Source organism: Stegastes partitus, unplaced genomic scaffold (assembly GCF_000690725.1).
Source record: "Stegastes partitus isolate 25-593 unplaced genomic scaffold, Stegastes_partitus-1.0.2 Scaffold8, whole genome shotgun sequence".
In the NCBI taxonomy this organism is placed as follows: domain Eukaryota; kingdom Metazoa; phylum Chordata; class Actinopteri; family Pomacentridae; genus Stegastes; species Stegastes partitus.
Window position 1 is genome coordinate 147,237 of NW_007577739.1, and position 20,251 is coordinate 167,487.

The window sequence follows — 20,251 nt, forward strand, 5'->3', positions numbered from 1 at the left end:
AAACCCCATCTTCCTGAGGGATCACATCCCAACCACTTCCATATGGTCTTTAAGCAGGAGGGTGCTGTGATATATGGCCGGCTACAGGCTGCCCTAACAACACTGTGGCCTCGCTGAGCGTGTGGTGCGACTGAAGGAAGAGGGGCGCTTGTCGTTTAATGTCGCTCTGTACGTGTCAATCAAGCGTGGACTTGCTTCCCGGGCTCATTGCGGAGGGATCTGCTTCGGCATATGGACATTTTTTTGACACCGGGAATAAAGAAAAGTTATTGAGTGCTAATGAAGAACACTTCCCTGCATAGCGTGACTGTGCGTGCTTTTCCCCTTCGCTTTTCATTATTTTATATTCTTAACAGCTTATGAACAAAGATGTACAAATAAACAAAAGAGAAATTTAATACATACATGTCTAGGTCCAAGAGCTGAATAGTGCCTCATTTTCACCACACTTTCATCCATGGTAGCAATTAGAAAAACATGTGGCGCAGGAGGCCAAAACAGGACCCAATTGCAACCTACAAACAGACGCACCAGCTGGAGTGGAGAAAGCAGCACTCCTGGTTTGAGAGCGAGCTGTCCGGCGTCTATGTTAATGATGGGGTTTGGGAAGATGGGGTGTGTATTGATTACAGGATATGTCTAATGGGCTATAACTCTCAACAGGGCTGCCAAAGGAGTGTCATGCCCCTGAATTGTAAACTGCGCAACCCCCACAAATCCACATGCATGACATATAAAGCCGAGGAGGGCCGCGCGGCTGGTCTCTGCTGCAGTAATTTCAACCTCGGCCCAATGACGTCACCAGAAACACCAGCATCTTTTAAAAAAAAACCTCCTCCTGTTCTTGTAAAACAGAAGACACTGTTAAGTTGGCTCACTCTCTTTTTTTTTTGTTAGTATGATTTAAACCCCTGGAACAATAATGTTTATTCCTTTTTTATTTTTTGTGACTGGAATGTATGATTTCATCAGCGAGAGATTCCTCGAGGTCATCATAAAATTCCTCTCCATCATATAAACTGCAGGATGTTGTAGATTAAAAAAAGACACATTTTCCACGGTATAGTGACTCATCATATCTTCGGGAACTGTTGGGAACTAATGCATTAGGATTCAGCGGGAAAGTCCTGGTGACTCAGTGGGCGCACACTGCATCATTATGTGTATGACTGGCTCATGACCTCTGGCTGCGTACAGTCCTATGAAGCGTACGTGCCATGACGAATCTGTAACACTACAGTTCAAACATGCACAATAAATATCCTTGCTGCTGATGAACAGACACTCATGTGACTAAATAAAAGCAAATGTCGCAGCGCCGTACAGTAAACGTGCGAGCCAGTTTCCTGAACTCCATCTTGAGTTTTTATCGCAAGTCGAATGATTTGGCTCAATATATTTATTGAGTACCGAGTGTCAGGGAGGTTAACGAAAAGCAAACCGAGACGTCTTGTATCTATTAGGTGAAGATGGCGGACCTACATTTTTGGGTACTGTTTTGCGGGTCAGAAAACGTTCACACATGTACGTCCTTGATGCTTGACCAGCTGCATCGCACATGTTATAGCATCAAGACCCGCATTAAAACGCACTTCGCACACATGATCGGATTAAAATCTAAAGCGGAGTGATAAATAACTCAATAAAACAGGAAAAACGTCATGATTTTATACTTTTACTGTGAGTGCATTAATTTAGATTGCACCGGCGCGTGTAAAAATGGACTCTGAGCGAGTTTTTGCTTTGTTCAAACGGCCAAAGTTATGTTGTGTAGAATGAGGTAACCATAAAAATGTTGAACAGCTGAGCCGGGCTCTTAACATGACTTACACGACTCTCAGTGTGTCCACACTGGAGGGCTGTAGTCCTGCTCAGACGCCAACCGGAGACACGACGGAATTAGAGACACACGTTAGTTTTTTTTTGTTTGGAAAGGCAGCAAAAGTTACCTTGTGGTGACAAAGGTAAGCAAAAGAGAGAGACTTTGCTGCATGAGGAGTTATTTTAGAGCTGGGACGGGGCTCCAGGCAGCACAGCGGGCCAAAGAAAGCTGGACGGCTATCAAAAAGAAACTCTTCTCCACCGCGTTTCACTCTGTCCATCACCAACTGCTTAAGAGACCGAAAACAACTTTATTCCGCCACGTGAACGACGCACCTTTCATCTGCACTCTCTTAAGAGACAACAGGTTTAAATCAAGGGCCATCTGCACATTTTTTAGTGGAGTTCGTGCTCTCTGAGTTGGCCATACTTGCAGCATGCTGCCATATGTAACGCACGCTTTCGCCAAAACGCTGTGATGTATGGTGTGGTGAAATTAACTCTGCTGCAGAATCTTAAACCTCGCACGTCGGGGAGCGCTACGAGCTCGGCTAAAGCCAGTTCCTGTCTGTGCTGCAGGGACCCTTTCCTCGGTGTTTCCTGGTCTTAAGTATTCTATATTGTCCCATACATTCGCTCTGTGTGTGGCAGACCTCGCCATTAATCCACTTACTAAAACAGCCACGTCGGCCGGAGAAGCCGGCGCACCACAGCATCAGTAGTGAACCTGCCAGTATGAGCTACACCGACACTTAGCCGCGCTGTGCTTTGTAGTGCGGCGAGTGAAATAGTCCAAGACCTCAGGAAAAGATCGCTATAAAGTCTTGTACAAACATCTATCATCCCCAAAGGATGAATCCGACTAACTCTGGTGGTCCTCCAACTGTTGCTGTAGCGCCACCATGAGGTTAATATTTCAAATTTTTAATGACATAACAACTGAAAGAATTTCCATGATATGTGATGCAGATGTTCATGTCCCCCTGTAAAGCATTTAGCGGCCATTTAAACACCTCCTCCAATGGAATAGGGTTTGTTTTTACCTTGTTAACATGTTCATATGATGGTTTTTACATGCTAGAAGACATACTATGCATAAAACAAGAGGACAATGCCATGGCTGAGCACTTCCACCTTGAAGATGCACAACAAGAGTCTCAAACACGTGGATTCAGACTTCAGATTTCCATACATGGCTAATCTGATTGACTGTTGACTACAGGTATAAGCCTGCCGCACATTTCACAGTTACCATTTTCAAAATCACCCTCACAGAAAATATCAACTTTTGCCAAAGACTTGTGCAGTCAGGGAGCAATACTAGTTTTTATTGGGCCATATCAGCCGTTTTAATTATGGTTCCCATTTCCATGCATGCAAATGTTTGACTGAAGCAAATCATTGTCCCTATTTTGCACGGACACCATCGCTGCATCCTGGGCTTAGCACCATTCAAAGCAGCCTTTTTATCTCGACAGCAGAATGATGATAAAATGCAGCCAGAACAATGCCAATGCCAGAGAATGGTCCGAGACTAATATGTACCAAACCTTAGGAACCAATCCTGTCAACGTGCAGGATGAGGATTTCAAAATCAGTTTCCAGTTCAGATACAAATGGCTGGATAACTGTAATATTATAGCACAGAGTAGTTGTACAGTGTTTGAGCAGAGCTGTAGGTGAGCTGGTGTGTTTGAGCTGCAGTGAGTGGTGAAGGCTGGTGGAGAAAGAGGCAGGAACTGAATATTGTTAAAGGCAGGAAGGGAATATTTTCAAGGAGGGAAAACAAATATTCTCAATTTAAATTGGCCAAATGCAGTTTATGACAAAATATCTGCACATCAAATGACATCCCATCATCTGTACTTTGTGTTTAGCTCTAAATGTCTAATGTTAATATGATATCATATAAAATTAAGACAGTTTAGCATTTGTTGCTAAACATTAGCATATTAAGATTATAAATGTTTCCATGCTGAAAGGTTGAAGTTAGTCGTAGCACTTTGCTTTGCTGAATATTGCATCACAGAGCATCTATCATGGCTGTAAACCAGAGATACACTATGACCAGGGGCCATTTTGTCAAAATGACAGGAGGCCAGAGGCCACATTAAAATAACGATAACTCAATTTAATCTAATATTGCTCAGTTTCAAATGAACTGAATAACCGCTGAGGGACGTTATTGGACATTTACAATATAAACAAAAACATTTCAGAAAAAAAAAAATCTGAGTGTCAAGTAGTTTATTTTCATTATGAATTAGATAATGCTCAATAAAAACACTACTGTGGACTCTGGTGTTGTCTAACATGTACAGTGTAAAGTACTCACTCCACTTTTATTGCTTTACAATATTAAATAATGATCAACTTTGGTTAGCTTTTTTTGACAAGAATTTACAGAAAAAAAGTGTCTTTCTTGTTAAAGTGAAACCAGATTTCTACAAAGTGATGTGGGACGGCATGTGGGAGACTCTGATAAGACAAAAGTTGAGCTTTTTGGCTATCAGACACCAAACACACCATCATCACCATAAAGCATGGTGGTGGCATCATCATCATCCAAGTCCTGAGCAAAACTTGACATCCAGTTGAGAATTAGTGGCTGGACTAATAAAGAGCTATTTACTCGCTGCAACCTGACAGAGCTGGAACAGGTTTGCACAGAACAACAGGATAAATCGTAGTCCAGATGTGCAGGACTGATTAAGAGCTATCCACACAGGCTCATTGTTGTAACTGTGGCCAAAGATGCATCTACCAAATACTGACTTGAAGGGGGTGAGTAGCAGTCACTTATTTTTGTTTTACAGTTTTTAATTAATTGGCATTCGTTTGCAGAATTCTGTTTTCAATTTGTGACATGATTGTACGTTCTTGCCAAAAAAAAAGCCAAATTATAACGACCCCAATTGAGTGTTGAAAAGTAATTAAAGGAGGAAAGTTCCAAAGGGAGTGATTACATCTAACAGACACTGTAGACAGCTACAGCACGCAGAACGCCAAAGAGCTCAGAGGAACGGCGCAGCGTGGAAGTCGATTCATTAAGCAATTTATTTACCAGGTTTGACTGGATTCAGGTGTACAAATACACGAGTGAAACTTCTAAAGACAGTCGCAAAGCAGAAGAGTTTAAACCTTCCATCCGGTAACAGAGGCTCAAAACTTCTTACTTTAATTGTTTTTTCTTTCCGAGGAATGTTGCAAACCAAAACTTCAAAACAGTAATTCCACACCGATGTACAAGACACATAATTGACGGTTGCCGTATTTATCCTAAAACATGCCGGCAATTCAGACTTCCATTCTAATTCCACAGTTAGGTAACTCACTGTTTAGTAAACAGTGGCCGTTCCCAACACAAGCCAATGGAGCAGGTTTGTTGGTACTAAATCAACATGATGCTTTTTGGCAATTACTGTTTAGGCAGCTGTACGACATTCCCATGGCTTATCATTACTGGCAAATTTGACAAATGAGGTGTTGTTGAGCTGTTGGTGGTGCAAAACTGTTTTAAATTGATAGGAGTCAGCGGAGGATTCCGTCTGGAGATTTGACATTAAACTAACATCTGCAGCACGAGGATTTCATCAGCTTTTGTGTCAAGAAAGTGTTGACAGCAACAGTAACGCAGCTGACTGATAGGCTTGTCTCGTAACCATGGCAGGCCAACTGCTGGGCTATTACTGGGCGAGGCCACAATATGGACTCCCTCCGCTCTCCCATCTAAGCAACAGCGCTTTTTGATGAACAGATGTGAATCTCAACACAGTAGGGACCGAGCGCTGACCCAGAAACAGGATGCTCCATTCGTCTTGACGGGGAGCGTCCATCCTACTCGCGTGTAAACGGGACGGAAAGATCCGAGCTCACACCTGGCCTCGCTTTACCAGCCAACCACACACACACCTGTAGTTCTCGGCCACCATTAATAAAAAGGTCAAACCGTAGCTATGAAAACTTCCATTTCTAAATAGGTCGATAAGCTTGACCAGAAGACAAACAAACATGACCCAGCAGTGGGAATGCATTGTTCTTCCTAATGGATCAAAGCCTTCGATCGCAAAACACGGACTATTTTTGGCGCATGGAATTTGCTTTTATACACAAACAAGTCTGCTAACCATCCATCCTGAAGTCGAAAACACAGGCAGCACCGAACCTGGCAGGATGTGGGCAGGACAGAGGCTTTCGTGAGCCAGATGACAATCTCTAACCAGACCCAAAGAGACCCAGACGCAGACCACTTTATAAACACGTTCCTAAAGACATGTAAGCGCACTCCCTGGACAGCTAGTCATCCAGTTCCTGTCACGTATAGGCTCTGAGCTCAACCCGATCGAACAAGGAGGTATTGTTAGGATGCCATGATTCTAGACACCCAGTCCAGCCTCGCGGGTGAAACCTGCAGCTGACACTTTTAATATTAGACATTACTTCAATCCCTTCAGCCAGAATTTCCTACACGTAGCTGAGCCCTGTTATGTTTTCGCTTTCGCTCCCAGCCGACAGGTTTGTTCCTTTTCTTTCCCCCACTGTGAACATGTTTTCTCATGCTGCCATCTCCTAATAAAGCAGCCCTGGGTCTCAGGCGAGGTCGGAATAAAGATAGCCTGAGCCTGTTTCCCTCCATGGAGGTCTTCTACGTGGGGGCTTCCAGTCCCAGCTCCAGTCTGGGGCCTTTGTGTTGGCACCTTGCCGGCCGTGGGGCTTCACTCAGCTGATGATAGCATAGCCTCCAGTCAGACCTGGGCGAGGGCCAAGCTGTAAGAGGGTCCAGATGGTTGGACAGTCCCCTGGCCTGCTCAGATGCACTGGCTTGTTTAACATAGACGCGTTAGACTGAACCTGTTACTTTCTGGCAGATTAAAACTATTTACTCTTTTAATTTGGGTAACCGCGGCTCCGTGTTAGACGTAATTTACACCTGGGTAACTGTGCCTTCGTCTGTGGATTTGGGGGAGGAAAAAAAAATGCAAGGAGGCCTTTGCACTGGGCAGGAGGGAAGGAGATCTAATAAGAAGACTGCTGGGGCCGAGCAGCTTGTTGTGTAATTGACTGGCTGAAATGTGTGTGTGTGTGTGTGTGTGAGGGGAGAGATAATTAGCAGAGAAGAAAGAGAGAAAACAGTAAACAAGTCCAAAAAAGCATCGCCAGCTCGCTGCTAGATAGATGGCACTTCCAGCGTGGCTTTCACTTGGCTTGTAAAATTCAAAGATAACTTCTCCTAAAAACAGTCCTCATTCCAACCTGTTATTTGAGCCTGCAACAAACAATGGTGGTCATAAACATGGAATTGAAACATAACATGCGAGGAGTAAATCTGGTGTGAGCTGCAGCCATTCCTATTTTAAGATCGAACCGAGGAGCAGGTTTAAAAAGATAAATTTTTCGCCGTGACATGCAAGCGAAAGACAGAAACAGAAACTGCCTCTGTCAAAATTTCAACAAGTGGCTGATTATTCATTCACAGCCAGTGTCTTCTGTTTTCCCTTTTAATTATCTGGGAGTCGGGATAGCCGACGCTGCTGCGGTCAAATAAAAGAAGCAGCAGTTCCACCCATAATTAGGGGCTGGTGTCAAAAAGAGAGCCAAGTGTTAAGTGTTGGTAATTTCCACCCGAGGATCTTACATGAAAAAGGCAAAACACGGCGCGATGAACATGACCATGGGGGCAATAACACCCCAGAAAGATTTTCATAGGGCAATTCCACTTGACAGGACGGTCATTAGTAGCCGTTTACTGTGTTAGTTTTTCAGTCGCTGTGCGTAAGATTGTAAAGCCTCTCTGTCTGCAAAGACTTCACAAACATGCACGACCTTGGTTGCCAAAGTAGCTGAACAAAAGAATATTCATGCAAGTTCATCTAACACAGGATACTTACGTTTTATGCAGCGGTTGGTTCCCGGTGCCAACGCCCACCCGGAGCAGCACTGCTGACCTCCACAGACGTTGGGCCTAAACAAAGCACCACATGTACAAACAACAGGGTTGAAACAACAATATGTTTTTCAAATATGCATGTAAATAGAGGCCCTTTTTATAATCCATAGAGCAGTAACTGTGAGAGTGGCGGCCTCAGATCTTCGCATGACAAACAGATCTGATTGCAAAAGGCTGTTGAAGTTTCAAATCTCTCTGATGTGTCTGGCCCACTGATATGAAAACCTTTGAGATTACGCTATAATTGCATTTCACTTGACAGAAAAAAAAAACTGTCAGGGCAAGTCACGAAACTCTATCTCAATGTGGACGCACGAGTCGCCCCGTTCTGTTATGTGAGAGTCCGGAGTGAAAACAAATACAGAGTTATCTGAGCCTTAAAGGGATTATGCGAGACACACGGGACATGAAAAACACCCTGCATCTTCTACAAATCACTGAGCAAATGAGAGATGACAAGTTTTAAACAGTTATAACTGGATTCTTTGCACTCTCTAATCCGCACTCGTAGCACGGGCCAATTTTTTTTGCAGCGAGGTAGATGAAAAGGCACCAGACCGCAACAGCAACTCCAGGGCAACAGTCAACGCGCTTGGCATGGCGCTGTGCCCCGTCGTCTTTTCAGGAGATATTTGGACGTCTGACTCATGGCGATTCGAGAAGATAGCGGGGATTGAATCATTGATCTCTGTTGGATTGCGCTCATCCGATGCGGCGAGTCTTACCGAGGCGTCACAGGGATAACATGCAGTTGTTTGGGCCCTCTGGCAGGCTTAGCTTTGTCATAAATCAAACACATCAGGCCGGGCCCGTGCCAAAGACATCAGTCATCACATTCAAATTCCATCAAGGGATTTATGTATGTAATGGAGACCTTTATACAACATAATTAGTATCATGCCCCAGGTAAAAATGTATGTAGATAACACCGTGTTCGCACCTTGTTATATTTTTATTTAAAACCCCAACAAGACGAGGTGAAGTATCGTTTCACCACTGAGCTATCTGGATCAATCAGGTATCTGACAGGTGCACTGAAAACTGAAAGGGAGTCACACTGAGCCAACGTAAAGGAGAAGCTAAGTGAGCCCAGCGGTGCCACTGCTGCGGGATACTGTAAATGAGTAAGCTGAGTGGGAATTCCAAGAGGAAATGTGTCATGCAAACACTTTCCCCCTAACAAGCAGCAGATGATTCATCTCGAGCTAATGAATCAAAGTGTTAGAATCACCGCGCAGACGACTCTAAGGTAATGTTCCCGCAGATTTACGTAACGCCACCTTTATGCTTCTTTAAAAACTCAAAGAGGCCCATTCATTCAACAGTGGAATATGTTTTGTTGGCAATGTCAAGCAAGGCATTCGCTCCGCGCTGCAATAAAGCATGTCGGATCCAAGACTGCAGGCTGCTATTTTCTTTGCGCTGCTTTAAATAGACAGCACCTCAAATTCAGCCACGCATCGGTGCAGCCGTCTGAGTGACGTCCAGAAACGCTGCTTTTAATGTGATTTAATCGAACGCATTTATTCCACCGAGTGAATCAGTAACAAGAGAGATACGAGTGTTGGATCCCGGACCATCGCCTCTCTTTGGTGTTTAATGGTGAATGCTGCTTTTCACGGTTCTGCAAAGGGATCAAATTTGATAAGCAGTTGTGCACGCTATTCATTCATAGTGTTGTTCCTCCTGATCTGTGTTCAGGTTTAAGCTTAATGCAGGTGAGCACACTTGGTTGAATCCCTCTCTTTCTTGTCAAGTGTCCTCCATAAATTGGCCATATAAGTCATCAGTTTTCTAAAGGCAAGAGGCCCCGATATGACACACAAACACAATCCTTTATTTCACTGTCTGCAACCCAAGGTGAGCCATTCAAATCCCCCTCTGATTATTATGTAAACACTCCCCACGCCCCCTCCCAGCTCATATCAAGCTTTGTCCCTATGGAACAACCCGAACTGGATGCACGAGGCTTCATTTAACAAAAAGAATAGAGCTCTAATATGGAAACAACCCATCGTCCTGTTTGGAGTTTAACAGAGACAAAAAAAAAAAGTGGGATTTGCAGCGCTGAGAGAGGGCCATCGGAGAGAAACAGGTGTTTCTGATCACCGAGCGAATTTGCAAAAATGTTCACCAGCCAACGCTCTGGTCGAGCCACTTCAATACATGGCCACAGGCAACAAGCACAAAACTGGGGCACACACATTGAAGTAGTCTGCAGCCGCTCTCCAAGTATGATTTAAATACACTGCAGTGAGCAGTAATGGGAGGAAATGGTGATAATGCAGTGTCAAGCAGTTCAAACACAGTTCATATGTGCACTATCAGCCCAGTAATTAGCACAGTGTTTAACCTCAGCTATTATTACATGTCCTGCCATGACCCTGGTGACAAAATACATACATTATTGTAATTCATTGTTAGCTGACACAAAGCTCTCTCCTGCTGGATGACAGTTTCATGCAGTGTGCAGGCTGCTGCTTTGTAGCCATTGTTACATCATCAATTGGTTTGCATTACAGGAAGAAAATGGGCCGCCACCACTTAACAGTAAACCTCATGGACTCATGTACAGTAAAATAGGTCACACAGATGCACCCAAAAAGTGCTGCTCGTGCAATAAACCTGACTGGCTTCATGTGATCGAGCAAAAGCAAAAGCATTTTATTGTGGACTGTGGAGCTCTTTGGCTGTCACTCTTACCCAACAAGTCGTCTGGTGCCGGCAGAGCCGGACTTGCTGCTCTGCCTGCGGTTCACTCTGGTTCTTTGCTGCTGGCTGACCGGGTGTCTGGCGACGCGCTGCGCAGAGGCGAGGTCCTCCCGAGGGGCGCCGGCAGCGTGAGCGGGTCCTGCTTTGGATGTGTGCCGACGGTCCTCCTGGGCTGACGCTCCCCTGGCCAGGCGCACCAGAGTCCGAGAGCGGCTGGACGTTTCACCCGATGTTCCGGAGGACGCACCGTCCGACGGTCCCCTTGGCGAGTGACCTTGACTGATCCCCCGGGACTGCTGCTGGTGCCACACCGCCCGGCCTGCCCCTGCACCCTCTTTCCTCCCACCTGTCGCGTCCCTGTGACTGTCACCAACCCGCATGAGCGCAACAGTCACAACCACTAAAACAGCAAATCCTGCACGGTCCATTTTGGGCATGCAAAGTTTTGAAACTACCGCGTAAAAGCGCAGATCGCGTTACAGTTTTACGCAGAGCCACTGAAATGACAACGAGCAGCTTAAATTAAAAAAATAATAGCAAACGCGGTGAGTCTACACGAGTTCAGCAAGACGGCATCCTCTCCCAAGAATGAAAGAAGCCTGGATACCTCTTCATAATGCCCAGGTAAGGCTTAAGCAGAATGTCTTCAGGTTATCAAATCAGCACTTAACTAGAGTCCAAAAAAAAGTGAGCAGCTATCAGCTTTTTCTCCTTCCAGCGCTGAGAAAGTGTTATTTTAAGCAATCATTATTCCATCTGTTTTGGGTTATGTCAAACAAGAAAAGAGGCGCAAAGAGAGCAGCTCGTTGGCTCCAGGGCTGCTGAAGCTGTATTCCTACTCCAAGTGAGCGAGTTTGAATCGTGCTCCCATGAATATCACCACCTCCTTGGATCTGAAGTCACTGGGAATTTTTTGTAGGGATTGCATGCGCTTTGCAAGAAGAAACTCCCCCTTGTCGACTGTATTGTTGCTTCCACTCACAGCACCGCTCGGTCCATGTGCCCACACGCACTTTCTCTGCCAAGTTACATGATGTTGCTGTGCGTCTTTTTCTGCGGAGGGCTGTTGGAATAAGCATGAATGCAGCTGCATTAATCATTACCTTCAATTTAAATTTAAATCGACTGGCTACAATATCATAAAAAATATAAGTTACAGCTTCCAGATGTTTTTTCTTTAAGACTCTGCAGTGCATATTTCTGGATTATTTCAGTCAAAGCAGCCTCTTTTATGATTCTCTGAATAAAGTGAGTGTACGGTAATTACTTTATTGTCCTGTTACAGAGCCAGGGACCACTGTTAAAGTTAATTTACAATGATGTAGATCAGTTTATATAGATTGTAATGTAAAAACGTGCATCCTGCCCATTCCTATCCTCACACACATATTTTGATCTGGCTGTAAAAAAAAAAAAAAAAAAAAAAAAAAAGCATGGGAAGCTCACAATTCAAACTCAAACAGAAACCTTGGAAAACTGGACGAGTTATGTAACAGATCCCATTCATCTCCCCCTCTCATCCATGCTGCATCATCAGTTTCCTTCGGCCTGTCTGGAAACAACACATTTCTGCTCTCCCAAAAGATCTTAAACAACCCAAAGAGAGTTGGCTCGCTGCTCTCGTTCAACCCACAGAGATGCACGCCTGTCTCTCTCTCTCATGAGCGGACCCCGAGCACCATTACCACTCGCTGAACTGCCATCCAAAACACACAGCGCACTCCGTTCTGCCCGTTCATCCTCTTTTCCCACCACGTCCCAAGAGATATATATACGAACCTCTCATAGAAGGATACTGTATGAACACACACTCCTTGTCTCCGCTGGCTCGCCGAGTAAACAGAAGCCCATGGAGACAGCTGATTACGGCTCATCTTCCAGCCCATGAGAAATCTAATTAGAGAAGGAGGTTGCATTTGTCTTATGACTGTCCAGCAGTCTCGCCCCACCCCCTCAAGGCTTGTTGTTTGTCTGCTATCAGTGCTTGAAACTGATCATGTCCAGTTGACCCCAATATCCTTGAGGGTGACCGGGACGTGCACGGACAGATCTCGGCGGTGACCCGTGAGAGCGATGATGGCCGCAGTTCAAGTACTTTAGTTTCAATCAGTATCTTAATCTATTTCTGTACGTGTTGTATGTTGTTTTATCTGCGTAGAGCGGCGTTGCTCGGCCTTTTTTGGCAGGTGTAGCCTAAAGCCCTGTCAGACTCACATACTGCATTATATAAAAGTGGATTCTGGTTGTATTTGCACATCTACAGCACATTTATAGCATACTTGTCATTTTGATGGTTGCAGATTGTGGTGTACTGCTTCGAGCGCTTGATGAAGTTGAAGAAAATCTCAAAGCAGCAAAACACGTGACTTAAATGTCATTCGAGCTTCCGCGTTTACCAGAACTCTTCCAGCAGCACAAATCTGTAATATCAGTTGTTCGAAACCCTCCATTGCTTTTGCCCAGCCCGCTCTCAGTCAGCAAACTTTCCATCACACTCAGACATTAGTGGTTTGTTTTCTTTTCTTTTTTTTTTTGAGGTTAATCTGCTGCTCTGTTATTACATCATCTCACTGGATCCTTATCTTCAGCAAGAGAATTACAGCTAACTACTACTTATCTCGCTGATATCTTGCGTAATAGTCGTACAGATGTCTGAAAAGTTGGTTCAGATTTAAATCATATTAGGATGGAGACCCAGCTTTTGTAATGCTGTTAACTTCAGCAGTAACACAAACAACACTGTTAGCTGTTACTTTTAGGTATTTAAAGTATTTCTGTATTATCTTTAACTATTTCAAATGTCATCCGCTTTAGCATCTGAGCAATTCTATAAAGGTTGAGTCTGCAATTCTGGAGAAAATGTGTTGATATTTAGCCAATTAGCATGTCTAGATAGTTATCATGTGGCACTTTCCCTGCCCCTCTCCTCTCTTTGCTGCCCCCTTTCTTCCCATCCCTCCTTCCCCTCCTCCTTTTCCTCGTGTCCTGTGCACAAACACGAATGTGCATGAGCTCAAACATGCACAAAACCTACCGGAGCAGCGTGTTGTGGATCAGTCCGAGCCGCTTCGTTACAAAGACCCGGCTGTGTACGAGTTTTTTTCAGCAGAACAGACTTGATAACTAGTTTTCACACACTCACGACATGTGGTGCTATTTCATCTAATGTACTTTTTAAAATCAAATTAGAATATTTTTTTTTGCTCCACAATCTTACACGTGCTCCTTGACAACTGCAGAAGCAAAACCCGGCGGCGCGAGCGCTCTTGTTGGGGAACCGCTGCAGATCCGTGCAGCAGCTATCCATGTTATGAAAGTGGGTTTTAACGTGGCCCAATTTGATACAATTTGCAGCATCTGGAGGAACTCTAGAATAAATACCAGGAGGATGTCTCTGGCTATGACCGACGCTTCTACACAAAGAGTCCTTTGAAAGCTCTGGCATGACAACCAAGCCACTCCTATCATCTTTCAAATGCAGAGCAGAAATATAACTGCATTGCACCGCACAGCTTCTCACAAAGCAACGGGTCGGAGTAACAATAACAATATCAAAGTTGCGTAATTGCACTCACGCAAACAAGCCGAGCGCGCATGTGTGTGTGTTCAATGAAGAGCGCTGAAGGTGGATTTGATTTGCTTTTAATTGCTGCACTTTTTAGATTTTGAGGACGGTGTTTAGAAGCTAATTCATTCTCCCAGCCTCTCCGTGATCACCTGAATGTCGCATTTGCATCCGTTTAGCTGAGAGTGGCTGCCTCGTCACCGTTAAGCGAGCGAAGGGCGAGAGGTCAAGTGTACCCATTGGAAAGCCAAACAGTATCATTACACCCAGAATGTAGGGCTCTCATTATAAGCAAGCGTCAAGAGCGTATTCTTCGCCTCGCCGCCAGAATTTTAAGCGATCCATGTGAATCGCTCTCTGTGATGACTTTCAATGGGGAGCACCAACAAGGAACGTCAATCTCTTCGTTAGCTACCTTTTGCCGTTTTCTATCAAAGCCCTCAGCTCTCCTTTCTCTTTGCCCAGGAGCTAACATAATACCGACATTGTTCAGGCCGGGCAGCAGCGAGGACCTGGGGAAAACGTGGAAAAAGGGAGGTTCGTTTGGCAGGGAATCACTTCGTAAAAGCTGAAATTATGTGCTTTATTAATGTCGTTTTTTTTTTTCCTTTTCATTGAACATGACAGCTGTTCTTTGAAGGGGAACGTTACGGGAGACCTCCACGGTGCCTTCGCAGCCGCGTACAGAAAACAGGCTTTCACGCAACAAGAGGAAACAGTTGAAGATAGAGCAGGATAAATGTAGTGCGCTTAGGCCAAGGACTACAGGGTCTTTCCCAGCTTGTATGAATGAAGTGCTGTCAGCTGGGTAATAGAAGTAGGTCACATGGGCGTTATTTAAGACAGCCACTTCCACTTCGCCCTTTCATGATATTCATACTTTTTTTTTTTTTAATGGGTGGTTTGCAAGTGCAGCCTTGAAAAAACTTCTGCTTCTACTGTACACGCAGGCCTCGCGTACATTTCAGGAGACAAAAAGGGAAAAAAAACCTTTCAACTCCATTTGCACTTTGAAATAGAGGCGCGATCCAGAAACTAGACAGACTTTTTTTTTTTTTAACGCCACTGGCAGTGACTGTGATGCATGTCATAGCGCTGGCGACGCGTCCGCCCCGCATTACTTCACGGATGAATGATCGGCTCATTCATTTATGGGTGTGAGTTGTTAAGTTAACAATGACTTTTAGCTGCCTGGAATGATGAAAACTGTAACAAAGATTAGATTAAGTGCTTCCCTTTTTACAAATTATCCTTTTGACCCCTTTGAGAAGCTTAACCGGGATGACAAGCGGCTTTGGAAACGATACAGAAATCATTACGTATTGGCGGCACGGTCTGCGGTACGGTATGGACTCCTAGCAGCAGAATTGTTGTTTGATAAACACTTCTACTGTCAGCTGGTGCCCTGAATAACTCTGCTCCCTGAGAGGATTGACAGACAGGAGGGCTGATGCTGCTCCAATGCAAGAAGAAAACCTGATGGATTTGGAGCATCTCTGCTATTTGAAAACCAAGATCAGGGTTGCCGTCTCTCCCACTCAACCGAAAGTAAAATTTGTTGGTCTGAGGGAGCTGGTTCAGACAGTTGGAACTGCATCTACATCATCACCTACATCAAACGTGGAAAGAGAAGGATTCCTGTGGATTTATACGAACCTACAGCTCTAGTCTATCACATTAAAATTGTTTTATTGATGGCAGCCTCGGTCGACTGTTGAAATACACTCTGGCTGATGTTGCTCGGGTTTTTATAAATGCTCAAAACGCTCCGGCTCCGAGCCTTGGATTTCGTGGTGTAGTCCTTCTGTCTCTTGAAGTTTGATTTAAAAGCGTCTCCGATGAACAATACGCCGAATGATGTCACACCGCTGCATGATAAATGCCACTGGAGCCGATTCAAAGGGTGGATCACGCTGGCAGCCAATTAGGTCAAATAAGAACTTGCCATAACTTTCCGCAAAACATACATTTTCCAAAAGATGTGGGGCCTTTCTAGTCATTAGCCAGATGCAGCCTAAAACATTCGGATTCACATGGAATCAGTGGCGACATAGATCAATAGTGGCAGTAATGTCTAAATAAGAGCGGGATGGAGTGCCCCGTGTGACATGCCTTCTTGTGTATTTTGAGTATTTAGAGGCACAAAAGAAAAAGCAGGAGCGTAAACGTGTGCGATAGATCATCCGGGCTTTTCAACTGGAGCTTTCTTTCTCCTTATCCCCATTTTTCTCTCCCCTCCCTTCCAGTTTTCCTGGCCCCCTCACCCTCCGTTGCCTCTCCAGCCGCTGGCCCGGGCCCAGGGGCTCTCCTCCCGTTCGGTCCTCCTGGCTGTGACCCGGCTCCTCAAGCTCCGACTCCCGCCGCCGTTCGTCGTGAAGGGCTGATGGATTGTCGCGCACCTCGGAGCGTCGGGCCGCCCGTCCACTTTCACGGTAGTCTCCACCAGCCGACCACGGAAAATGAAGGTCAAGCATTTTCCACATTAGCAGCTTTACCAGGAGGGCAGAAATGGATATCTGCTGTAATTACCCTTCATCTCTCCCCCACCACCACCACCACCGCCACCACCACTGAAAAAAAAAAGAACTGCTCCACACGTGTATCTCCCAAAACTGATGGTTCTCTTCAACACGCTTTCATAACAGACAAGAGAATGATGCAGAGGCAATATTAGATGAGGTATTTTAGAAATTGGGGTAAAGGTGAGACGGGCACCTCTGAGTTCATGCCAACTGTCTGGCACCAAACGGACTTCCAAGTAGTTAACCATCTAAATCCGGTGTGTGTGTGCTTCTCAAACAGACTGAAAAATGCACTAAAGCGTGTCTTATTGTAAAGAAAATACAGTCCTTCATCCAGTTCTTTAAGTTTATTTTTTATTATTTTAACTTTATACGTGCCTGCTGCATCATATAAAGGAGGTTTTACTTTTAAAGCAGGACTCGTAAAAGCGGCGCTGTTCACACATATGCAGGAAGCATTACGCTCCTTTAAGCGCCTCCACGGGGTCGCTTCTCTTTCAGCCAAGTGTCAACAAACAGCTCGTAATATCCGTTGAAAGTAAAGACATGTACGGTAAATGTTGTGTAAATTTGCCTTTGTTTATTTACAACGCCGCCCGCCTCTGCAACTCACTGGTGTGGAATTTTCAAAGCCTCTTGTTTTCCTGCAGAACCCAGAAAAATTATTTTAGAACAAACAGCTGTCAGACAGGAACATCGATCGTGTGACATTGAAGAACTGTTTCTTATTTTTACCCCCCCCGAGCCGCCCACTCGGCAGTCTGACCACCATAAGATTTACCAATTTGCCGGTTGTTTTGATATTAGACTGCCGCCCGTTGAGTAATGCAGGTTAAGGTTCTGTTTACCTTCACTGCTGGGAAGGGGCGAGGCCTGAACCCCTCAGAAGGTGGCTGACTCACCGATGACACGCGCCTTCCAGCCTCCGACGTGACAGCGCATCAATTTGGTATGGCGGGCTAAAACTAATTGCTCAAGCAACGTTCCTCTTCCCCATACGTAGCGCGCTCGTGTAATGCAACGAGTCCCGCCGCTGCACGGACCTCATGCTTGGCTAGCCGCGAGCAGAGAATCATGTGCTCTCTTCGGCAGCAGTTAGGAGAATGAAAAATCTTCTTCACTGCCCCCAATTAACAGTGAAGGTCGAGCGCCAGAAAGTTATGATGCGATTTAACCCCCCGCATGAGGTCAATTTGACCTGAATAGCTTCCTATTAAGCATGATAAATTTGTTATTTTTCAATCCATTAAACCTTTTCCCCATAGTCCATTTAGTCAGAACAAACTGTTGGCCTGCCATAACCTATGTTCTGTTTACCACAAGCAGGCTTCAAGGAGGAAAAAAAAAAAAAAAAGGAGGGGGGGGATGACACAACAATTAGCTGCGATGACTTCAAAGTGCTGTCTGCCACAGGCTTTCGCTAATTATCAGTCGCCGGCGTTGGGTGGGGATCCCTCCAGCGCGAGGGTCAATAGGGTAACATCAACAGCAGCGTATAACAAAGGCTAAACTTCAGGCCGGCCGGTGCAACGGCTATCAATGAAACCTTGTTATGACCATGGGATCCAGGGGACGGGTCCGACGGGAAGAATAGGCGTGTGCGCTGCAGGGAGGAAGCCTCTCCGACTACGCTGACCTGCCTGAAAGAGCCCCCCGGCAAGACAGAAACCAAGGCCTCCGACAGATGTTTTGGGAGAAACTGCCCCATTCATCATGGCACTTATGTGGAATCTCTTTGAACTGCTTTTTCGTTTTGTGTCACATTCGTCTTCGGCAGGACCGGAGAAGGTCAACGGAACAGACGATTAGATAGATAGATAGATAGATAGATAGATAGATAGATAGATAGATAGATAGATAGATCATAACAGCATTTCAGCGTCTGTTAAGTAGGCCTTAGTTCCTGAGTGTCTCCCGTCACTGCCCAGCTCATAAATCACACCCCTGAGGGAGCTTTTTGGGCTGGACGTGTTATTGTGCAACTCTGTCTACAATCCCACACCACACTCTGCTTCATCCAGTTCTCATGCGTGCACACACACAAACACACACACACACACACACATAAATTGGCATGTTGGAGTGTGAAGTCATGGCATGGTTGCAGGGTCTCGATCAGCCCATGTGGAACTGCTTTTTCCTCCCACTCTCCCATGCCGCAGCAGTGGGATTTAAATCACCCAAGGCCCAGATGACAAGACGACAATGACAAAACTATATACAGAAACGGTGACTGAGTCGGCGAAGCAGCTCGTCCACGCCGGCTCCACACACAAAAAAAAAGAAAGAAAAGAAAACACGGAGGAAACAAGCACAGGATTCATTGTGTGGACTGTCTTTTGTTAACATTCCAGTTCACTGTAATGTAAAAGTATTCATATGACTCTACCCCAGCCTGCCGGTACAGCTGAGTTTTATACCGGGCGCTCAGTAGGGAGCAGGAAGAGAGGCCCCGTGTGTCCAGAGCGCCGTCTCCTGAGCAGCACTAAGCACTCAGCAGGCTTCAAGGGCGAATGTTCATTAGGGAGCCAAGTTTTAATAAGCCCGCAGACAGACATGCTGCTAAACAGCCTCAAGTGCCAGAAGAGGTGAGTTTACTTATCCTGCTGATCCTCATGACTTCGCATGGCATCATGAGCAACGCATCTAAGTACATGACCCAACGGTCACCTACTGCACATCATTTACCGTCAGTCCGGGGAGTGAAATGTTTCGGATGCTTCGTTATTGAGATCAGTGCTGGACACACTTGACTGAACTGGGATGGCAGCAGGGCGAAGCAAGATTTACTTCAACCCTTATTTAGCAAGAGTAAGTTGAGTAAGCATGTGCAGCGGCTGCTTCATGTTCACACCAGCTTCGGGTAACTACAGACGAGGTGAGGCCTAAATGCCTTGCCCAAGGGCAGGAGAGTGAAAGGTGTTCATTCGCTTACCCTAAATCTTCAGACTGCTAAATATGTCTGTTATAGGCTTATTTTCTCATCAGCTATAGACATTTTTTTTTTAAATCCTGCAGTATAAGTAAAGCTTCTGCTGTTATAGTTTCAGTCAAGTAGTAACTGTACTTCTCATGTCGCATATTTTCCATTGATCATAGGTTTGTATTATAAACCTAAATATATAAATATAAATATAGATGTGTGAGAGTAAAATATCAAAAATGACAGATGTGTAGTAAATGTCCACAAAGACACTACATCTGTTCTAGTGCAAATTCCAGCTACCAGCACACTAATTAACAAATTAGATCTTTTAAACTGTTGCAAAACCCAAAAGTTTACTCGTGTCCGACTGGACCAGGTTTGCTGGTTCCTAGTGTTTGCTTCCAGTCTGAAGCAAAGTTAAGCCGATCGGCTGCTGACTGCAGTGACAGATCTGAAAGTAGAATCTCCATTCATCAGTCCGTTTTCTTTCGCTTATCTGGGGTCAGGTGTGGTGGCAGCAGGTTAAGCGGACCGTTCCAGATGTCCCTCTCACCAGCACTATATTTTAAGTTACTCAAAGCGGATCCCAAGGCGCTCCATGGATGGATGAGATGTTGAATCCCTCCAGCGAATTCCGGGTCCACCCAAAGGTTTCCTCCCTGCTGGACGTGCAAATCACCTCAGCTAGCTCCAGTCGACATAAACAAACAGCAATTCTACTCCGAGCAGATGTCCAAGCTCCTCAGCCTGTCCTTAAG

The 20,251-nt window shown here is 45.2% G+C and overlaps 1 protein-coding gene and 1 long non-coding RNA gene across 2 annotated transcripts in view; one reads left to right on the forward strand and one right to left on the reverse strand.

Moving 5' to 3' along the window:
• Positions 1 to 10,926, reverse strand: part of LOC103357876 (latent-transforming growth factor beta-binding protein 2) — an 87,728-nt gene extending 76,802 nt beyond the window's left edge. Inside the window, exons 1-2 of the mRNA XM_008282621.1 lie at positions 10,472 to 10,926; positions 7,710 to 7,783 (exon numbers count right to left, since the gene is read on the reverse strand). Of these exons, the coding sequence (XP_008280843.1) occupies positions 7,710 to 7,783; positions 10,472 to 10,917 (520 nt within the window). The 5' untranslated portion in view covers positions 10,918 to 10,926. The remainder of the gene's footprint in view (positions 1 to 7,709; positions 7,784 to 10,471) is intronic.
• Positions 10,927 to 11,017: 91 nt separating this feature from the next.
• LOC103357870 (uncharacterized) lies at positions 11,018 to 17,125 on the forward strand. Its single transcript, XR_520226.1, has 2 exons — positions 11,018 to 11,104; positions 16,292 to 17,125. It is a non-coding gene; the product is annotated as an uncharacterized LOC103357870 (long non-coding RNA).
• Positions 17,126 to 20,251: the final 3,126 nt, after the last annotated feature.